At 41.3% G+C, this 23,175-nt stretch overlaps 1 protein-coding gene across 1 annotated transcript in view; it reads right to left on the reverse strand.

Annotated features, from left to right (window-relative positions):
* Nucleotides 1-1,568: 1,568 nt before the first annotated feature.
* The window catches only part of BICRAL (BICRA like chromatin remodeling complex associated protein), a 36,697-nt gene continuing 15,090 nt past the window's right edge, over nt 1,569-23,175 (reverse strand). The window contains exons 7-12 of the mRNA XM_082249775.1: nt 22,422-22,480; nt 19,351-19,412; nt 18,782-18,927; nt 11,727-11,821; nt 8,855-8,957; nt 1,569-2,990 (exon numbers count right to left, since the gene is read on the reverse strand). Of these exons, the coding sequence (XP_082105901.1) occupies nt 2,236-2,990; nt 8,855-8,957; nt 11,727-11,821; nt 18,782-18,927; nt 19,351-19,412; nt 22,422-22,480 (1,220 nt within the window). The 3' untranslated portion in view covers nt 1,569-2,235. The remainder of the gene's footprint in view (nt 2,991-8,854; nt 8,958-11,726; nt 11,822-18,781; nt 18,928-19,350; nt 19,413-22,421; nt 22,481-23,175) is intronic.

Genomic DNA, 23,175 nt, shown 5'->3' on the forward strand with positions numbered 1-23,175 from the left:
TCAATCTGTATAATTCCTATGATATAAGTGTGCAGGATTGTTTCAGCTGTGCATCCATTACACTGAACATACACTGAACAGACACCCGCAGCACTAAAAATATGAAGAACCATTTTTTGGACAATTTGTTCCTTCCATAGATTAGCTGGCTAGAGGGCATAATAAGAGGCTAAAGGGCAAGGGTCATTTTATTCCAAAGGGTAATTTTACACGCATTATAAATCCTGGACATTTTGTAGCTCTTACACTTACTTTCTTCCCCCCCTAATTTTAATAAACACAGTATTATAGTGCAAACTTTTTTTGCTGCACTCATGAAATGTAAAAAATACCCTTTCAGGGCTACAAAGAGACTGTGTTTTAAGATAGCCCGTTGAGTATTGAAATATCCATTAGGTTTTGGATGTCTTCAAACTGTAACACTTGAAGTGCTATGCCTACCCAAGCATTCCATGGACACTGCTGCCCTCTAGTCCCCAGGGCAACAAATAAATATTAAACATTTCCCATTCCTTCACAGACTGTACAAAAAGAATGGAACAAGATAGGTAATAAATGCTTACACAAGCCTAACAGTATCCTGCTTTGCAGTATTAAAATTATTGGAAAAATGAAGTTCTATTTTGAGTCACCAAACCGTACCCAAAAAATTGCAATGGGCAGTTTAGAATGATCATTTTGCAAATTCACATGGGTCACTAAATTTGTAGCACTATACTGTGACCTTCACCATTAAATGGTCAGTCCACATAAACTGGTGTTCCATTTATGGATACAAATTGGGGAAAAAGGTCAACTATTATGTTCTTAGATGTCTGATATCTGGGATACTGCTTTATAAAGCCATGACAGGTGGGCAGAGTTAAAATCAACAAAAGACAGAAGAAGGTAGCTGGTAATCCAATACTTCTAGGTGGACTGACCCTTTGATGCCTATTTTGTTGGGTGACTGGTGTCACATATGGGCCCACCTGTACTACATGTGGCATAGTTTCTGACATGAAATGCTGGCATGTTGTGAATCATCACAAAGATCTGACACATATAACAGTGAATAATAATCCCATTATTACCTAAACCTGGAACAAGTAGCCGTACTCTTCCATTAATGACTATAGTAGCAGCATTTTTGCTGCCACTAATGATTATTTTCATGTATTGCTAGTTGCTGATTCTCCTTCACTATTTCACAGCATTTCGGAAATTATTCAAAAAGAAAGTGCAAAGAGTAATGGCTGCATGCACGTAGCAACCAATCAGATTTCAGTTTACTGTGGTCTGCTCTAATAATCTCCTATTGGTTGCTATAAATAACTTTTCTTTGTGCTTCCTCATTGCTCTTTGCACCGCTTTATTGAATAACCTTGCAAATCATTCAAGTCCAACATTGACATTACTAGCAAATAAAACACATTTAATGGTACATAGAAGCTGGTTAGTTCCAAACCTAATGGAGTGGTACATGGAATTGTCTCACGTGTACACTGTATTTCAGTAAAGCTGCAGTCTCCCGTAACATATAGTGCAACAAAACAAAGTATCAGAAGGGAGAACTGTTATCATTGCCTCTACTAGCCATTCACATCCCCCCTTTGTGTTCTCATACTGAATTGGGAAGAATTTGACTGGCTGCTATAGGCAAACAAACATGTTCTTCCTTCAGATACAAAAATAAGGCTTATTGTAAATATCGCCGTATAAGGGTGAGCTGCTTTAACAATTTGCAGCTCAGCTACTAAGTGGTTTGAGGGTGCCCGCGTGATTCCAAACTGTAGTATACATCAGCTAAGCTACACAGGATTTGTTTAACTCCCAGGGCCATGTAAGCTTCCATCATCTGTACTCTTTGGTCCCAGCAAATAAACAAATGCGATCAACATAGTATGATGGTCTGAAGATAAGCTCCATCAATGTATTATTTTTTTTATTTTTGTCAGCTGCAATGCTTAAAAGTGGAGACAGATCATGTTATGTGTTGGTGGCAAGACTGCATCTTTAATGAAATCCAAGAAAATAAAAATTAAAAACATGTTACCATCTATGAATTCACAAAATGACCTGCTTATGCAGATCATTCCTGATTGTCTATGGCAGGCTTTCTTGAATCCATAAAACGTGAAAGCCATCTCAGCTGATGTTTTTGTATCCATCTCATCACATCTTCGGTGAGTTAAATCACTATTGCTCTTCATCCACTTGCATCATGTGCATCCTACACAATGTTTTGCAGATTGTTCAGCAATCTAAAATACTATTTACAGCTGCTTCTAAAACTGAATCAGTTTCTGCTGCCCCTTCTCTAGTATGTGAAACTGGCTTGTCCATGCCGTGATCTTCGGAGCATTTTATAAGTTCCGTTTCCGCGGAATTGCTACCGGAAACCTCGCTTTTCAAATGCTTTGCACTAAGTTTAAGTTCTAGAACGTTTCTGACCGTTGCTTTCACAGTCTCGCTACACATTATGTTTTTGCTGTTTACCATAATGTTAGTTTGCTTGTCTGTGGTTTCTAGAGAGGGTCCAGCAGTTTTGCTCTGGGGGCTTTCTGCATCGTTGGGGTCCGTACTTGATCCAGAAACAGGAATGGGCTTTGGAGCGCAGTATACAGCATTTGTTTCTTTTGAGGCTTTACATGACGTGAAGGGTTCTGAAGGACAAGAGGTGTACTTACCCTTTAGTTTGCAAAGGTTTACAATGAGTTCTTTCGTAGGGGAAAACTGTACGTCCTTCAACACAGCATCTTTTTTAAGGCCTTCTGTTTCCTCTGGAGAATTTTTACATGTAGGTACTGGTAAATTGTCAGTAGGCACTAAACATGGGGTATCTGGTATTTTAGGTGAGCATGAACCTGGCTGATCTTTTGTATTACTGTCCGTTGGAGAGGAACCACCACTGGTTGGCTCTGACTCCAGGTCATGATCGCTGAGCTCCTTTTCCTCTGAAGGATCTTCATGAAATTTGCTATAGCAACAGAATTCTGTAAGGTACCCATCTGTGGAAAGAGGACACCTTTGGTTGTTACAAGTAAACAAAAAATAATTATAATAATTCTTGCAAAATATATTGAGTCTTGATTTTTTAGGCCAAATTTATTTAAAGGAAATGTCTTAAATTAACACTTGACCCTAATCCTTAAGTCATATGTCAGGACACAATTTTAAAACATTTGCACTATATCTCAGCAATACATAAACATTTATCTATGCTTTAGCCCCTTAAAGACCCTACAAGTAAAGAAAAATACATTTTAGTCTGCCAGAAACGTACTCAGCTCCGGATTTCATCTTGTGTAGTGACTCTGCCTTCCTTTTTTTGTGGACGGAAATCGCAAGAATTGTGGTCAGCTCTGCCCAGTTGTCTGTTGTTAAAGCCTAGCTCTAGGTTTACTATGACTTTAAATAATTTGTTTGGACCAAGTTGGTCCAAACAAATTATTTCCTTTACTAACAGATGTGCCTGTATAAAAAGTACAGGATGAAGCCTTCCATTCCCGTTCCCAGAAAACAAAATAGAGTCAGGCTGAGCTCTGTTCAGCCATTCATAGAAAGCCTTGTATTATATAAATGAATACATGTTTTCCTCTGATTGGCTGGAGTGGAGATTGTGATGTCATCTGCCTGCCTCTCCACCTCAGTCAATCAGGGGAAGGTTTGTATTAATACACAAATCAAGGATGCCTAGCCTGACTCAATTTTGTCCCTATCCAGTTGATACTACATACAATTTATCCAGCGCTCCCAAAGGGCACATATGTTAGTAATGGAAATACTTCATATGGACCAGCTTTGTCTGAACAAACTATTTAAAGTAATAGTAAACCTGGAGTTAGGCATTAAAGGAAAAGTAAGACCAAAGCTTTTTTTTTTGGCCCTACTTCTCCAATGGATCAAAGGAGTGCAGTACCTTCTGCACTCCTGTGACCCGTTTTAAGTGAACAGTGGGCTAAAGTCTGCTGTCGGCTGACATTCCTGAGCCGGTCCAGGATCTGGATCAATCCTGACTTTCCAATTGGTATCCATCCAGATGCCTGGGCCAGCAGCTGGCTCAGCCTCACAGCAAGCCGCTGGGAGACTGAGCCAGCCGCTCCCTCTCCTCCACAGTCTAGCACTCCGGTAAGCGCTGGAGGGGCAGAGCAGAGAGCTGGTGACTGAAAACCCTCAGCTCTCTACTCACTGAAGACTGAGAACTGAGTGATCAGTGGTCTTTGATTGCCCAGTTCTCAGTCTTAGAAGCAGTGGGGAACAGATGCAATAACGGACCGATAGACTAGATGAACTTAATTTTTTTTTTTTCATTTTTTTTAAGGAATCCATACTTCCCTTTTAAACAAATCAATCCCTTAATTTTCCTCATCTAGAGAGCATAGTGACTAATTGTTCTGTGATGCAAAATAAAAAATGAGAGAACTCCTTGAGGTAACACAGAAAATGAGCTTAGGACACGAGACAGCTCTAAACTTCTGACACAACCAATAGATATTTTTTTTGCCCTTAAAGTGTGTTTCCACTTTTGCAGCCAAATTTGGATAACACCTACTTTATAATTGCTACATATCTCCATTCACATAGCATAACTTTAAAGTGTTATTTAAACATAGCAGCTTACCTTTTTAACGCTTTTGTATGGAAATCCAGCACTGAAAATTCCTACTTAGTTCTCTTTGTTTGTGAGGGATCTGTGGAGCTGTGTTTCCTATAACCCTGTCTGTACTTTGTGTCATGTGCCTGCCTGGTTTTGAACCTGGGACCTTCTGGCTCTGTGCTGCGGCTCTGTCGGCCCTGCCATCAGAGGGTCTATTGGCCCATACACACTATCAGAAAATCGGGCGAACATTTTCATCCGAGGAAAGATCATATGATTTTCTGATAGTGTGTACACAACTTTCGATAGCCAATTCTGACCTTCTGAACAAAAATTTTTCCGATGAGACAAACTCCAAACTTTTTCTCTTATGGGAATAGAATGAACAATTTTCATTTAATGTGTACCGTTTTCATACGGGTTTCAAACGAGAAATATCAGATATGAAAGACTGTGCATGATCAGGAACAATAAATAACAAAAAAAAAAAGCATTTGTTGTATGACTATTTTCTTACATTATTTCTATCCTCAGTTCCGACTTGCTGTTAAACATCGAGGGAAAGCGGCCAATCATTCACCCAATTTTCTTATAGTATGTATGGGGCTTAAGGTGGTTTTTAAGCCAATGTCATAACTTTGTAAAATCCTGTTTGTTTCCTAATCCTGTGTGCCCCTGTCTCTGTGTTTTATAATAAATATAAAATGCCAACTATCGGTCGGGAGGAGAGGAGGAGAGAGGAGAAAGTAGGCCAGTCATGTGAGCGCCAAGCGGCGCTCTAAAATCAGGTATAGTCGGCATTATTTTTTATAAAACACAGAGAAAGGGGCATCACAGGATTAGGAAACAAACAGGATTGCATAAAGCATTAACAGTCATTTCAGCAGCAGCAGGAGGGGGGGGGGAGAACACAGGAGAGCAGAGAGCATGGCCGCGGATGACGGAGGCAAGTATACTGACCACTGTGTCAGGACTCAGCAGTCATGATATACCGTGGTCAGTTTACAGGGGGAGGGCAGAGCCAAGCAGGATCAGCCAGGTATTTCAGGTGAAACAAAGGGCCAAATGACACAGCACAAGCACTGTGCTGTTATACATGCTTTAAAGGAGAAAGATCCATTTTTGTTTTGTTTTTAGGGTAACAAATGCTTTAAGTCTCTGCAGCATACACACTGCTTGGCCCTTCTACCCTCTTTGGCTCCACCTGTCTTCCAGCTGAAGTCAATCTGTAATTAGATCACCCTTTAAATAGCAGAACTTCCTGTGCTCTGTGCCTGTTTTTTGGATCTGTTTTCCTGGGTGTGCTATACTACTGAACTACTGAACTTCTGGACTTTGACCTCTGCCTGTTTCCTGGATTACTCTCTTTGCCTGATGATTCTACATTACTCTGCCAGCCTGTGTATGACCCTGCATGCCTCCGACCATGCTGGATTCTCACTTTTTACCTTTCTGTCAAGATTTGTTGCTGACCTGGCCTGCCTGACTACGCTAAACGCCTCAACCCCCAGCCAAATCTCTACTCTGGACTTTAAGTGTTACTAAACCCAGGAGCCTGCATTCACTATATCTGGTCTCCCACAGTACACAGAACATGAAAATGCAATTCATTTAGTAAATATAAACTGCTAAATACCTTTTCTCATTTACAATTAGTCTTGTGACTTGTATCAGTGTCTGGCTGAGAACTGGTTAAAGCTTATAGGAGGAATTTTCATTATACTCCGACTGTCCTATGAGGCTGCAGGACCCCTGACCCTCTGTCTGAACAGTGCTGATTGGCCCTCTGCCAATCACGTGCACCTTCCCAAGAAAAAAAAAAAAACTCTCTAGCAATACAGAACACACTGAGCATGTGCAGAGTGCCCCCAAGGCTCTGCTCTATCAGCAGATGGATTGGGGACTGTGGAAAAAGGGGAGGATCAGAGGAGACAGGCTCAAACAGCCTTTTAACACAATGCAGGGGATAAACCCCTTAGGCTCCACAGTGAGTATAACAAGCATACTTCACTGCATATACAGACTGTTTTTTTTTTGTTTTTTTTTAATCAGGAAAAAGTTTACTGAGAGAGCCGAACCATTCAAACAAAAAATGCAAAAACATTCCAGAGATTTCATACATAATGAAATGCAATGACAAAGAATGGTCACATAACAATCCTGACATTGACATGTATAGAGGGCAAACGGATTTTACTGTTTAGGTTTAGTAACACTTTAAACTTTTACAGATTTCTTGCACTGTGTTGGTAAATCTCAACTTATCAGTTGTACGCTAGTTTTTAATGCTGTCCTAACAAAGGGTTTACTGTTTAGAAGCTGGCCTTCTGCATTGTATGTTATTGAGAATTTAATTCTGCCTGTGCCCAGTCTTTTCTATTGCGACAGATAACATTTGTAAACTAAACTTGTTGAGAAATGCTTTCAGTCAGCGATGACACTTTTTCCTAAGAAACATCTAAAAAGTAAAATAAAATAGGTTTGCTATGTGAATGGGAACACAAAACAAACATATAGTGGGTTTCTATCAAATTTGACTGCAAAAGTGGAAATACATTTTAAGTAAAATGTGAGAGAAATACAGTATGAAGGGGCTTAGTATATGGAAGTTTCTGATTTCAATACTTTCTGGTTTGCTGGCCCGGACAAATATATTGCCAGTGAAGTCAAAACTCCTGATTTGCATATGACTTAACCCTCTAAACTCTAATAAATAACCCTGATTTAGTATATACAATAAGAAAATTAAGAATAATTTATAATAGTATATACTCATTTTAACCACTTTACGACTGCCCGCCGCAGTTATACTGCGGCAGGCAGCAGCTCCTGCGCAAACCGCCGTAGCTATATATGTCGCTCGCGCGCAGGGAGCTAGAGGGCAAGCGCGCGCCGCCCCCGGCACGCTCCTGCCTCCGCTCGTCAACGGGGAAGCCAATGCCCGGGGCAGGTGGCTCAGATTGCCGTCTGACACCCGCGATCGCTCCCCGCTGAGAGAGAAGGACGGAAAGCTATTGTAAACACAGCTGACCCTTCTCCCTAGAATAATCATAGAGCCGATGTGATCCTTCTATAAAGGATCACAGGTCTCTATGGTCATTCACAAGCCACGCCACCTTACAGTTAGAATCACTCCCCTAGGCTCACATTTAACCCCTTGATCACCCATAATGTTAACCCCCTTCCCTGCCAGTGTCACTATTACAGTAACAGTGGATATTTTTAGCACTGATTACTGATAACAGATCGCCGCCATTACTAGAAAAAAAAAAAAGAACAATAAAGAACAATTACTAGTAAAAAAAAAAAACAATAAAAATGACATAAATCTTTCTTATTTTTACTTTTTTTTACCAACATATGTAGCAGAAAACAAATTGGCCTAAAATGTTAAAAAAGTTTGATTTAAAATTTTTTTGGGGGGGAATATTATATAGCAGAATGTGCAAAATATTTTTTTTCTAGAATTGTCGCTCTTCTTTTGTTTATAGCGCAAAAAATAAAAATTGCACAGGTGACCCAATACCACCAAAAGAAAGCTCTGTTTGTGGGGAAAAAAAGGACATCGATTTTATTTAGGTACAGCATCGCACGACCGCGCAATTGTCCGAATCGCACAATATGGCCTGGTCATTAAGGGGGCAAACTCCTTCCGGTCCAGAAGTGGTTAATACATGATTCACTTTATATAATGTTAGCAATATGTTAGTATATACAGTTAATAAGAAGAATATGAATAATATCTAATAATATATACTTAATTTATTTACCGTAGTTTGTAATATAATATTACAAACTACAAATTAATATAATAATAATAATCAAATTTGATATTTACAATAATTATTAATTGAATCATATTCATAATGTAATGCAATACTTTATACCCATTTATTTATTACTTTGTAATTCATGTTATATTTAACCATAGTGATAGAATATATTCCTAATTTTCATCTGGTAGTAATTAATTGTATTAATTAGTAAATTATTTCTATCTGATTTAACTTTAATTAGCTTCATTAACTTGAGCTTCCTAACCCCTGATTGGAAACTCATCTAACCCCTATTCTAATCCCAAACTCTACATCACCCCCCCGGCAGCGGCATACTTACCTTTCCCTATTGCCTACATTTTTGGAACAAGAAGCTATGTAACCTGCACCAACATCTAACAGCACCAACATCCCAGTGCTGAGGTCTTTCGGCAGAGGAGGTCACAGTGTGCTGTTAGTGAAAAACCTGAAAATAAGGTTGCCAATTTTTTACACTCACCAGGATCAACTAGCGCTGTTCGTTTCTCACGTGTAAGAGCGGCTCTCTCTTCCTGGTTGAATATTCTGTCCAGCATCACCATCTCTGCAGACGGAGTGATGCGCTAAAGTAGAAACAAAAATGATCTTCACGTTACTATATAGTTAGTGAAGCTAAATACAACATGCCTATTCTAATATAAAAAACCAAAGAGGTGATCTGTCCCAAAGCAATGAGCACTTGGGCATTCACTTATTAGGTCAAAAATTGCTTCTGCTATGGCAGTTACTGTCTGGACCCTAATGGAGAAATTAAAGTGATTGTAAATGAACACCTTGTAAAGCAACCCATTCAGTTTAAAATACAAATAAATAGGCAAAACATTTGTGTATAGATAAGAAAAAAAAAAAAACATTTTCCCTTCTTTTTATAAGTGATCACATAACCTCTGTCCTCAGCTGCATATAAGCTGGGGCAGGAGAATCAACAGCACACTGATCTTCCCAGTGAATGGGAAGTGCGGGTTGGGGGGGCTTAACTGTGCACAGCTGTGCAGGGGGGGTTGTCAGGACAAATCTGATTATTTACATTGTGCTCTCCTGCTTAGTGTGGTCAGTTGTTAATAGGAAAGCAGAGGGCCTGGCAGGAATACCTTCACACAAAAGGAACCAGTACAAAGAGAACAGAATATTTTTTCATACAAGTACATGGTACAGCAGGCACATATCAGGAATATAACATGTTGGGTTTACATACTGTAGCACCCTCTAGTCTGCTAGATGTAGATAGGCTGGTTGTTAGTGTAGGATAAAATTTATTTTAGCTCAGGGCTAAGCCTGAGCTATGAATCTGGGACAGGGTTAAGTGACCCAGAGCTGGGTGACTCATCCTAGCAGATTCTCTTGTACTTCCTGTTCTCTGGGACATTGGAGAATGTTCTAGACATAGTGGGTGGAGGTGAGGAGGGGCTGTTTGGAATATTTAAGGGCCTCAGCCAATTCCCAGTAAAGGGCTGGCAGGGGGCAGGCCACCTCATAAATAATCATGAGTTATGCCAGGGAGGGGCAGTCGGGTGGAAGATGGAGATGGAATACTGAGGAGATTGTCAGTGCCCTTGAGGGTGGCCCCTAGTCTGGGGGGAGGGGCTGTTTGGAATATTTAAGGGCCTCAGCCAATTTCCAGTAAAGGGCTGGCGGGGGAGCAGGCCACCTCATAAATAATCATGAGTCATGCCAGGGAGGGGCAGTCAGGTGGAAGATGGAGATGGAGTACTGAGGAGATTGTCGGTGCCCTTGAGAGTGGCCCCTAGTCTGGGGGGAGGCTGGGTGACCTCAGACCTGGGGCTTGGGTGCTGGAAGTATCCTACTGAAAACACATGGAGGAAGCTCTTCCTGGAGGCACAGAAGCAAGGAGAGAGGACAGTGGAAGCAGGTTAGCACTACTGGGAGATCTCCTCAGAGTCAGCCAGGTGGGCTGGTGAGTGTCAGTCTGAAGGGCTGTGGGAAAACATTAGCCTGAAGGCAGGGCCGCTGATAGGACCACCAGCCCTCTTGTAGGGGGCCCGAGCACACAGGGGGGCCCACACAGAGAGGGGGATTAGTGATGGACAACAAATACAAAAATCTTCCTCCAGCACCTGAATATGATCTGTCCCTCTCCCTGCTATCAGCTTTTATCTGTTGAGAAAGAGACAGATGTCCCTCACTAATCCCCCTCCCTTGTGTGGGCCCCCCTCCCAGCACTTATCTCTGCTCAGGAGTTTATTTGTAAATTGTAACTTTGTTTCTCTCTCTGTCTCTCTGATCACTGAGCTCCAACTGCCCAGCCTGTATATTTTTCTCATCTCATCTTTTTTATTTAACATCGATTTTTTTTAGATTTAGCAGGAATTATGCGAGTTATGTTATATTTGTGTCTGATAATCGCGATTTTGTTGTAATTTTAGCTAAATATATCTTTAATATTTTCTTGGGGGGGCCCTGCCAGGTAGTCTGTACGGGGCCCCGCAATTTCTAACAGCAGCCCTAGCTGGAGGGCTAGTGAAAGGGACAGCTGCAGCTAGGTGGGTTGGCAGTGCCTGAAGAGGTGGTGCTGGGATCAGTAGCCACATCAGTGATGTAAGATGGACACTGAAATTCTGCTACACACCTAAGGGGCCCCGGGTTCCTGCCTGTAATGGGCTATTGCTTTCATCTGACCGAGTGACTATCTGCTATTCACAGTGTTCCAGCTGAATTCTGCAAGCACATGTGTGCTGAAGGAAGAAGGGAAGTTGTATATAGAGACTGTATATAGGAAGAGTTGTCTCTGAAGTTGTTGTTGATGTCAAGTGGGCATCCCATAACCTCCCATCCCTATCCAGGTTATTACCCTCAATAAAACAAACAAAAAAACAAAATCACGGACTGTTCTTTGAGTTAAGTGTACCTGTGAAGATTCAGTGTGCCTGGCTGTGCAGGGTGGAGGGATCCCATTCTACTTGCGGCTCCTGAGGGGTTGCGCTACAATACTACTTATTTCAGCGAGGCAGAAGTTATTTTAACTGCCTGCACAGCCCAATCACAGAGGGGTTCTTCTGTTTAATAGAGGAGTGATTTAAATAAAAGAAACCAAACACTGATTTTCAGCAACGGATAGCTCGACATTGGCAAATGCCTGTTTGAGAGATTTTAAATGCAAGCTTCCACTATGACTCCAAGGCTGAGTGTTAGTATTGGGGTGGTGACATCACTAGCAATGAAGTGGCACTGTTTCAAGTAAAACTAATAAAGACCTGGAATGAAACTCAGAGTTAGAGACTGGCTGCTTCCATCAGATGTATCATATCCAGGTATTCTGCTTGTATTGCATGAAGTGATCTGGTAGCAGATATATCTGCAAAAAGTTTACATACCTTTGCATCTTCCATTAGCAGCAAGCGGTATTTGTTTAGCATTGCCTGGGTCTTTTTTAGGAGATGCGTGGCCATAGCTTCAAATTCATTGTCCACTGGAATAAACCAATAAAATAATTTTCAGGCAATTAATAAAAATAATACATATTACTGTTATGAAATGTTGGGGAACAAACACCTTTAATAGGAACTCCACTAACCGCTTCTTATACGTAAACTGGCCAGGAAACAGAAGCCCCGTACAGTTTCAGCAAAACAATATTTTCTGTGAAAGTATTTGCTATTTACCGCATACAAATACCTCTAACACAAATGTAGAAGAGTTCGGGAAAATAAGATCAGTATCCAACCCTGCCTCCTACTTAACATGTCATAACTAAGCAGGTCTGAACCAGGTACAAAAATTAGATCTTATGTTATAATGGGGTTTTCTCCTTTCTGAAATGAGCCAGCTGGACTATGAATCAGCATGATGCAGCAAAATGGGTGGGATTCATGCAGCAAAATGGGTGGGAATTCATACATTTTTGCAAGGTGTCATGTCCCTGATTTCATATTAGCTGTTCTCTCATTAATCAGGAGGAAGCAAATGAAGTAAAGGTCATAATCAGGCATTATAAGGGAACTCAACAGCCCTCTGTTTTTGAAAGTTACTGTCAGGACCGGGATCTGAACCCACAACCTCTGCTGTGTTCAGTAGTAGCTTTTCTTGCTGTTCCACCAGGAATGCTAGACAGCTCCCTGCCTGATTCCTTATACAACCTTGCCATGTGTGTATTTTCTCTTGAACCTTGATTCCTTTGTTCCTCCCATGAACTTTGTATTTAAGCCATGCCTTTGCACTTCTTGTTTACCAGATTATTGTGCTCTCTCCAGCCAATATCTTGCACCTTTTCATACCCGCAGCTGTCCTTATCACCACTAGTACTCCTTATCATCCTTGCCCTTTTCCTCGACTATGCTTCTGCTCGGTCCCAACCTGCAACCATTTGTTACTGACCTTTGGCTTGTTATTCAACTACGCTTCAGCTTGATCCCAACCTGGAACCATTTGTTACTGTACCTTTGCTTTGTTTACTGACTACGCTTCTGCTTGATCCCTACCGCACTTCTACTGGACCCCAGCTAGCTCACTTCCTGGTAGGGCGATCTTGAGGACCGCAGCCTAGTTCTAAAATGCAGCAAAAGCCATCTCCACCATCAGGAGCTCTGGTGAATACCGGTTAGGGCTTAGACTCTGCACCTCAAGAGAGCCCGCATCATCAGCTGGGGTGACTTGCTTGTGTCCTTTTCCAGCTGGTTGGTGGAAGCCTCTCTACTGCTATAGCTACTAATCTCCGAGTCTGACCCTTGACCGTGACAGTTACTACAATGAATTTGGATCTAAGATTATGTAACTTTAAATCTGTTTTTTTTTTAAATCTATTTTATCTACAGTATTTGTACTGTTTTTATAAAATGTTTGTTATATAAACAGTATTTAAAACAAGATGCGCCCACAGCATAAAAAGCACTTTGAGTGAAGTATATTAAAAATGGAGCAGCTGTGCATGGCAACCAATACCCTTTTTTCTTTTGTTTTGAAAACTTAACCGAACAAGGGGAAGATAGAAGCTGATTGCATTCACAGCTGCCCCAGATTCTCTCTGGTCCAGTTTTGATAAATTTTCCTTATGGGTTTTCTAAAAAGAGTGCGTTGTGGAAGCTGCTTGCTTTCAGACTCTATAATTAACCCTTGGCTGGGAGTAGAATGTAGGGAGGGGAAGGGATGACTGATATCACCTATTGTGTGTAGAGCTCGCCATACACAGATCGAAATTTAGCCAGTTCAGCAGGAATCAGCCGACTTTCGATCCATCTATGGCTGTTCCTGTTCATAAGAATTTGATCTATCGATTGACTTCTCATGAGTCAGCTTGTAGGAAAACTTTACTTCAGTCAGCGCTACAGCCAATAGGCTGCAATGCTGATCAATGTATTCTGACAGTGGAGGAGTCCAACTGACTCCTACGCTGGCAGAATACAATGATACAGTGGAGAAGATTCCTGCATCCACCTTGAATGTGCAGATGGGGGAATTGGTGCAGTTTGTTCTGTTTAGCCAGCTGGCAGAATGAAAACAAATATACCATGTATGGCCAGCTTGGGCTACTGAGCTCTATAAAAAAAAAAAACTTTATTTAGCAAAACAAGTAAGAGTAGTCTGGCAAACGTGATAAAAATGGTGAAAAAATGCTAAATATTCATTGGAATATTTTCATTTTTAGTGACAAAAAAATATGTATATCTATATTATTTTTTTATGTTTCTTTTTTAGTCCAGACAAATAAAGTATTTGCAGATGTCATGGTATAGCTAGTAGCAGGGCCATAGATATTTTTTTTCCCTGGGGGGGGGGGGGGGGTTTAGCCTTGAGTACCGAGAGAACAATAATTATCATGCCTGCCACACTGTGACAAATTGTGGTGTGTAAATATATACAGTATATACAGTGCCCCCAGCTGGCACATCTGTTAGTGAAGCAAATAGTAAACATGGCTTCAATGTAAGCCGGGCGCTGCCTGTCAGCCTTGTGGATAAGACAGGTGGTCTTCACAGTGGCAGTGCGGCTCCCGCAGCTGATAGGTTACACTAGCCTAGCTGCTGTGAAATTGACCGATGCTCTGGGGGGGGGGGGGTTGGACCCCCCTGACCCCCCCCCCCCCTTATCTATGCCCCTGGCTAGTAGCATCTACTCACATTGAACTGGGCTTGTTTTCTAATGTTGAAAATTTTTTCCTACTCATAAAAGTGGCTTTCTCAGTTCCAATGGCAGGAACTTCCCTCATGATTTATAACTTCATGACCAACTCCGTCACCATAATTCAATCACCATGGAGTTATGGAATGTGTCAAGATAACCCTCTCATTACATTGAAAACCATAGGTCAAGGGCAGGCTGTAAAACATGAAGATGATCAATTCTTACCTGCCTGGCAGATGGCAAGTTAAATCTTCCTTCTATTAAAGAGGTTTTGGTGCGGATACTATCTGACATTTACTTGTGTCAGAAAACATAGCCCCTGACTTGCACTGTGGTTTCTCAGGCTGTGTTGCTTCAAAACACCGTAGTGATGTAATGATCAGAAGGAGATACCACGGCGTGCAGCAGGGGACACACCATCCAACACACTCATAAGTGTCATAGAGAAGCAATGCGAATATCTCTTAAAAAAAAAAAAAAAAAAAAGATCTGACTTGCCACTTGCTGTACAGGTACAGTGCCTCGAAAAACTATTCAAACTCCTTGAAATTTTCCACATTTTGTCATGTTACAACCAAAAACGTAAATGTGTTTTATTGGGATTTTATGTGATAGACCAACACAAAGTGGCACATAATTGTGAAGTGGAAGGAAAATGATAAATAGTTTTCAAAATGTTTTACAAATAAATATGTGAAAAGTGTGGTGTGCATTTGTATTCAGCCCCCCTGAGTCAATACTTTGTAGAACCACCTTTCCCTGCAATTACAGCTACAAGTCTTTTTTTGGGATGTCTCTACCAGCTTTGCACATCTAGAGAGGGACATTTTTGCCCATTTTTCTTTGCAAAATAGCTCAAGCTCTGTCAGATTGGATAGAGAGCATCTATAAACATCAATTTTCAGATTCTCAATTAGATTTAGGACTGGACTTTGACTGGGCCATTCTAACACATGAATATGCTTTGATCTAAACCATTCCATTGTAGCTCTGGCTGTATGTTTAGGGTCGTTGTCCTGCTGGAAGGTGAACCTCTGTCCCAGTCTCAAATTCTTTCGCAAACTCGAACAGGTTTTCTTTTAGGATTGCCCTGTATTTGGCTACATCCATCTTCCCATCAACTCTGACCAGCTTCCCTGTCCCTGCTGAAGAAAAGCATTCCCACAACATGATGCTGCCACCATTATGTTTCACGGTGGGGATGGTGTGTTCAGGGTGATGTGCAGTGTTAGTTTTCCGCCACACATAGCATTTTGCTTTTAGGCCAAAAAGTTCAATTTTGGTCTCATCTGACCAGAGCACCTTCTTCCACATGTTTGCTGTCATCCCCACATGGTAAACTGCAAACAGGACTTCTTATAGCTTTCTTTCAACAATGGCTTTCTTCTTGCCACTCTTCCATAAAGGTCAAATTTGTGGAGTGCAGGACTAATAGTTGTCCTGTGGACAGATTCTCCCACCTGAGCTGTGGATCTCTGCAGCTCCTCCAGAGTCACCATGGGCCTCTTGGTTGCTTCTCTGATGAATGCTTTCCTTGCCTGGCCTGTCAGTTTAGGTGGATGGCCATGTCTTGGTAGGTTTGCAGCTGCGCCATACTCTTTCCATTTTTGGATGATGTATTGAACAGTGCTCCGTGAGATGTTCAAAGCTTGGGATATTTTTTTATAACCTAACCCTGCTTTACACTTTTCCACAATGTTATCCCTGACATGTCTGGTGTGTTCCTTGGCCTTCATGAATGCTGTCTGTTCACCAAGGTTCTCTAACAAACCTTTGAGGGCTTCGCAGAAAAGCTATATTTATATTGAGATTAAATTACACACAGGTGGACTCTATTTACTAATAAGATGACTTCTGAAGGCAATTGGTTCCACTAGATTTTAGTAGGGGTATCAGAGTAAAGGGGACTGAATACAAATCACTTTTCACATATTTATTTAAAAAAAAAAATGTGAAAATCATTTATCATTTTCCTTTCACTTGACAATTATGTGCCACTTTGTGTTGGTCCATCACTTAAAACATAAAACCCCAATAAAATACATTTACATTTGTGATTTAAACATGACAAAATGTGGAAAATTTCAAGATGTATGAATACTTTTTTTAAGGCACTGTAAGTATTGTGTTTTTCTTCTTGCCTTCCCACGGTCTGTGTTCTTTAAATATGGTGACAGTCACTTTAAGGCAGCTACAGACATTAGATGCCTGCTGCCTAATACTTCCAACTCATCCAACCAAGGGCATCCAAACAAGTAGGAAATGCCGTCCAACTATAATACCATTCTGACTTTTCTGATTAAAATACAGCAGCATTGGACAGGTGTCTACTTCAGTGATTTCCAGGGGCATTGGCCAGGTATGGTATTTGCATAGTTACATTGGTCCAAGCTGGTCCATTGTAACTATGTATGAAAGTTCCATACCTTGAATTCTTATAGGGTAGATCAGGAACATAGTTGGACCCCAGCATTTCTTACTTGTTTGGATGGACTTGTAGGCTGCTTTAGAGTCCAGCTGTTGAGCCGACACTCCATGGGCTTATTGAAGGTAGAGCTTTTTTCTGTTTCTTTGTGCATTCAACCAAGGGCTATAAGGCTCGGTTCACACTGGTGCTATGCGGGAACCACCGCCATTCCTGTGCAGGTTCCTGCATCTGACTTGCAGGCAGTTCACACTGTTCTCTGCAAACCGCTGCGGGTGTCATTATAAAGTTAATGACACCCCCAAATCAGTTCGCAGAACGCAGTGCGAACCGTGGAATGAGATCTCATGGGTCTGAACATCCATGCGTTTCGATTCAAGTGTGGACCCAAAAAAAAGGTCCTGCACCATTTTGGTGTGAATTTGATGCAATTTCGCCAATACATAATGTATGGCTGAATTTGCATCGCACAGACATCGCATGCGATGTGCACAGCAATGTGGTGCCAATCACATGTGAAGTCTGGCATCTCATGATTGTGAGCCCAGCCTAAAACTGTACTACAAGGCCAAAAGTATCTAGACCTTATTATCATGATCATAATTAGGCACACGAAAATGCAACCTGCAGCAAGAAATATTGACTGTAGAATGCAGACATGGGAGTAAGTCACACATGTGCAAGTCACAAGCAAGTCTCAAGTCTTAACCTTCAAGTCTCAAGCAAGTCCCAAGTTACTGTGGCAAAAAGCAAGCAAGTCAAGTCGAGTCCCTGCTAGAAGTCAAGCAAGTCAAGTCATTTATTTTGGTCAAGTCACAAATCAAGTCAAAATACTGATCTACCCCAATTTTACCTTTAAATCAGTTAAAAGTCAGTGGTCAGGAAAGGTTTTGTTTTATTTTCAACATTAACAAAACTGCTTAGTGCTTTTTTCTTGGCACATTAAAGAAACACTTTGAGTGCCCAAACAGCTCAAAATCCTTCGTCCGGTCATGTTTCAACACCACAGTCACTAAAAACATGTTAAGTATTTCCATTGTTAAACAGCCAGTGTCCTAAAAATCAGAACACACTGAGGTGTTTTAGGTGACTGTGGTGTCAGAAACATAACAGGCCCATTAATTTTGCTTTAACACATCTTGAGAAAATGCAAATATTTAATAACTTAAAAAAGTAAAGTCATTTCGAGTCATATGTCTCAAGTCAAAGTCAAGTCTCAAGTCATGAATGCCAAGTCAAAGTCAAGTCGAGTCTTTTATTAATTTTAGTCAAGCAAATCTCAAGTCCTCGAACTGGTGACTTTAGTCTGACTTAAGTCAAGTCATGTGACTCAAGTCCCCCACCTCTGGTAGAATGGTTTGTATTGAAAAACACATTGGGGTTGATTTACTAAAACTGGATAGTGCAAAATCTGGTGCAGCTGGGAATGGTAGCCAATCAGCTTCTAACTTCAGCTTGTTTAATAAAGCTTTGACAAAAAAAAGAACTTGGAAGCTGATTGTTTTCTATGCAGGGCTGCACCAGATTTTGCATTCTCCAGTTTTAGTAAATCAACCAAAAATTGGCTGATAGCACTATCATAGAATGTCTCACTTACAAATTGTAAAGCGCTGCACAAACTGTTGACGCTATATAAATCCTGTATAATAATAATATAATAATACAAATCAATTTATCAGACTTCTGCCCTGCTAGAGCCATTTGGTGATATGGGAGAGTTTGACTGGCCTGCACAAAGCCTAGAACTTAACCAAGCTAAACACTTAAAGCATGAATTGGAATCTAGGAGCTAACATCTGTGTCACCTTCATTAATGCTATTGGGCAATGGAGTAAAATACCACCAATAATTTTGCAGAAAGCCTTCCTATATATAATGTTGTTTCACCTTTCTGCATTTCGTCATTGGCGGGCAGTGATCCCTGAAACACATGGTATGGGAGAAGCCTCTGGACAGCATCACCCAGCGACTGGAATGGGCTCTTATTGGGGTCCAGAGCATGTTCTTGGTCTCTATGCACCTGCTGAAGAATTCTAGAGGAATAAAGAAAACGTGTTAGGTTTAGCAGTTTGAAGCCCACAGAACATACAATTAGAAATGTTTTAAGCAAATTAGCAACAAATGTACAGCAAATCAGAACGCTTGTTTTTATGTGTATTTACAATTGATGCACCTCTCATCCTGGGCAGCCAACTGCAACATTTTTGCATAGATCTGCATCAGGTTAACCACTGAATATGCGACAGATTTTCACTCCAAACAGATGCACAATAGAGGGTCATCAGGGGTAGGTTTGATTCTGGTGCAGAGCTGAGCTGGGGAATTTATGAATAAAGCTGCCTAACTATTAGAAATCTGTCTCAAGTCTCAAATCTATCTCACTGCTCCTGTTTTGCATTGCCTGGCTATGCAACTAACATCATAACCCCCCCCCCCCCCCCCCAGTGTAAACTTACAGAGTTTCTTTTGTGAGTTGTTTGTTGGACATCCTCTTCAGTCCTCTGTGATGCCCTTCAACCTAATAAAGAAAAATTTTAAATTTTAAACTTTTTATTTTAATGCAAATGACATCATATCTGCAGTACTGAAAACACCCATCTCTAATCTAATTGTCCTAGATCTATTGTTTCAACATCACGATTAGCCTCAGGAACGTAGCACAACTGTATACAGTAAATAGGCACAGTCTCTGGTATATATATGAATGCGCATAACCTTATGATTTCTTGTTAATCCCATTCACGGCATATTGTGGTTCCTTTTCTCCTTTCCTTTATACTTTTTTTTTTTTTAAATCAAGAAAAGTTTTTTGAAAAGAAGGAAGAAAAATACAGGAATTCCAGAACAGATCAACATCCATAGCTAAAGCTTCCATATACAGAGTCAAAATCGGTCAATGATACAAACTGGGCATATCTTAGAAAAGACCACTAAGTTGATCATAAACCATACCAGCAGCACAGTGAATGAAAGGCATTATGCAGCATAAGTAACTTCTTTAGTTATTCAGCCACTCATCTAAAACCAATCACCAAAGGGGTATACATTAACCTATCAGGAGTCTGTCCAAGACTAGGTCAAGCAGGCTCAGGCTCAGGTGTCCAACCATGGGCCCCAAAGGTTATCCTTATTATGGGGACATCCTCTGTGTTGTTATATATACTTCTCCAACCTGGAAGTTTTTCCCATACATTGTAATCATTCTTTATGGGAAGGGGAATCAGGTGATTTCCAATGCTGTAAAATAAATCCCTGGGCTTGGAAAGGGCTCTAGCCACTGTTTCTCTAGTAAATGCTGATAATTGGAGGTCATCTAATATTCCCAAATAGGCATGGTTTAGGGTTGAGTGGAATAGAGATCTGGAAAACAGCATTTCATGGACAATGGCAGCCTTACCAATGCCCTTTCAATGCAGCCTGCAAAGCAGAGAGGGGAGAGCCGCCTGATTATACAGAGTGGGTATCTCCTGCTTACCTGGCGCGGCCGCTGTCATACTATGATAGAGGTCACCAGTGTGCTGTCTATCACAGGAGCCGGTCCAGGAGGCAGGATTTCTTATGACAGCGGCCAGGCCAGGTAAGCGGGAGATCCCTGCTCTATGTAATCCGGTGGCGCTCACCCCCCTTCCCCTCCTAGGCAGCCAAGCGGGACCCATAGTAGAGCCAGTCCTGGGCACCCGCCCTCTGTCTACAGTTAGTTGGTGGCCGCTGTGGCCATGCCCCTGGCCCGACTTCCTTCCTCCACAAAAAAAATTGTCAACTGGCAGCAGCCGCCAGCCATTTTGAATCTAAGTTAGGACGGCCTGGGGGGCAATTGCCACCCTGCCCCCTGCCCAGGTCAGATGAGACCAAAATCAAGCTTTTTGGCATCAACTCAACTCATCATGTTTGGAGGAGGAGGAATGCTGCCTATGACCCCAAGAACACCATCCCCACCATCAAACATGGAGGTGGAAACATGCTTTGGGGGTTTTTTTCTGTTAAGGGAACAGGACAACTTCCTTACAATAAAGCAACAATGGGCATGGCTATGTACCGTCAAATCTAGGGTGAGAATTTCCTTCCCTCAGCTTGGGCATTGAAAATGGATCGTGGATGGTCATTCCAGCATGACAATGACCCAAAACACACGGCCAAGACAACAAAGAAGTGGCTCAAGAAAAAGCACATTAGGGTCCTGGAGTGGCCTAGCCAGTCCCCAGATCTTAATCCCACAGAAAATATGTGGAGGGAGCTGAAGTGTCGAGTTATCAAAGGTCAACCTTGAAAACCTAATGACTTGGAGAAGATCTGCAAGGAGAAGTGGGACAAAATCCCTCCTGAGATGTGGGCAAACCTGGTGGCCAACTACAAGAAACATCTGACCTCTGTGATTGCTAACAAGAGTTTTGCCACCAAGTTTGAAATGTGTTTTTCTGTATTTTTTTGCTGTTATTCTGTCTCTCACTTTTAAAAAAAACCTACCTAGCAGTGCTCATCAATGCAGCCTGATCAGCGCCCATCAGCGCAGAGTCACCAGTGCCCATCAATGCAGCCTGATCAGTGCCCATTAAGGCAGCCTTACCAGTGCCCATCCAAGGTAGCCTGCAATGCAGAAAGAGGAGAGCCGTCGGATTACAAAGAGCAGGTATCTCCTGCTTACCTTACTCTGTCATACGAAGTCCTGACTCCTGGAATGGCTCCTATGATAGAGGTCACCAGTGTGCTGTCTATCATAGGAGCCGGTCCAGGAGGCAGGTTTTCTTATGACATCGACCGGGCCGGGTAAGCGGGAGATCCCTGCTCTGTGTAATCTGGCGGTGCTCAACCCCCTCCCCCCTTCCCCTCTTAGGCAGCATAGCGGGACCCATGATAGAGCCAGTCCTGGGTACCTCCCCTTTGCCTACAGTTAGTTGGCAGCCGCCGTGGCCGCCAAATTTATAACTTTTTAGAAATGTGTTTTTCTGGATTTTTTTGTTGTTATTCTGTCTCTCACTGTTAAAATAAACCTACCATTAAAATTATAGACTTATCATTTCTTTGCCAGTGGGCAAACGTACAAAATCAGCAGGGAATCAAATACTTTTTTTTTTTTATAAGCTTTTGTGTCACATTAAGAGACAATTATACTCCTTTACTTTCTTTTTTTTTTTTTTTATTATTGTTGAACTTTTGATCAGACATCAAGTTTCCTCAAGTTTATCGTGTGTTTGCCCTTTGGGAAAAAAAAAATGAAAACATTTTCATGAACATTTTACGGCTTCTTCAAGCTCCTGAGCCTCCCTTTTGGCCTATCAGGCCACACATTACATTGAAAGACCAAGTTCAGGAAAAGGGGCAAAATCCATTTTTTTACAAGAAAGGTTTCCCATATAACTTCGTCTGGATTGACTGATTGCTAAAATGTGAAGTTTTCATCATTGGTCATCTCTGTTGATGCATCCTCTCAATCCGAATTGCCAAGGATAGTCACAGGTTTACTTTACATATTTGGAAAATATATTAAAATGCATACAAAAAAGTCCACACGCACTACATCAAATCTTACCTTAACATTCTGTAGCTGCGATAAATGATGTTGTATTTGTTTACTTCCAGAGTTAGGCTCTGCAAAAAAAGGTAAATCATTCACATATTTAAAGTAATTTTATAGCATGTCAAGCCAGCTCACAGTCCTGTTGAATATTTTGAAGGGGTGCAGAAATCATTTTTCTTTTTTGCATTCATGCTGCCATTGCTCTGCAATCAGTAGTGAAAAATTGTCAGCCATTTATTACATTTCCATCTGCATAGAGGAAAGCAGGAGCTGTGTACTGTGAACACTGCACAGATAGTAATTATTCAAAATACCATGAAAGAATTTAACATTACACAATTACTTGAAACACTCTCAGGCTAAAGGGTCTAGTTACCGGGCAGGGGTAAACCTCTTGGGGGGTGGGGGGAAAAGACACAGCTCAGTGCTTAAGCTCACTTGCCCTAGTTCAGTAAAACAGACATATTTAACAGATGCATAAACTGAGGAGTGTGACAATAATGGGTTTGATGAATTAGTGTGGAAAATGAGGAAATCGTGTTACATTAGTGCCACCCCCATTCCTCCAAAATTCCCACGTCAGGGGTGAAAACAGTCAGATTTAAATATTATGCCTGTGGTAGAGACATAAAAATGTTATTTTAAATTGTTAAGCTGATTCTCTAAATTCTCTAACGAAAGCACTTAATGCATGCTTGTAGAAAGCTACTATATAGAAAACTCTGTTACAATCTTGACTGACCGTGGCAGCAAATGATACAGACAT

This window comes from Pelophylax lessonae, assembly GCF_965119305.1.
Source record: "Pelophylax lessonae genome assembly, chromosome: 3".
NCBI classification, from domain to species: Eukaryota; Metazoa; Chordata; class Amphibia; order Anura; family Ranidae; genus Pelophylax; species Pelophylax lessonae.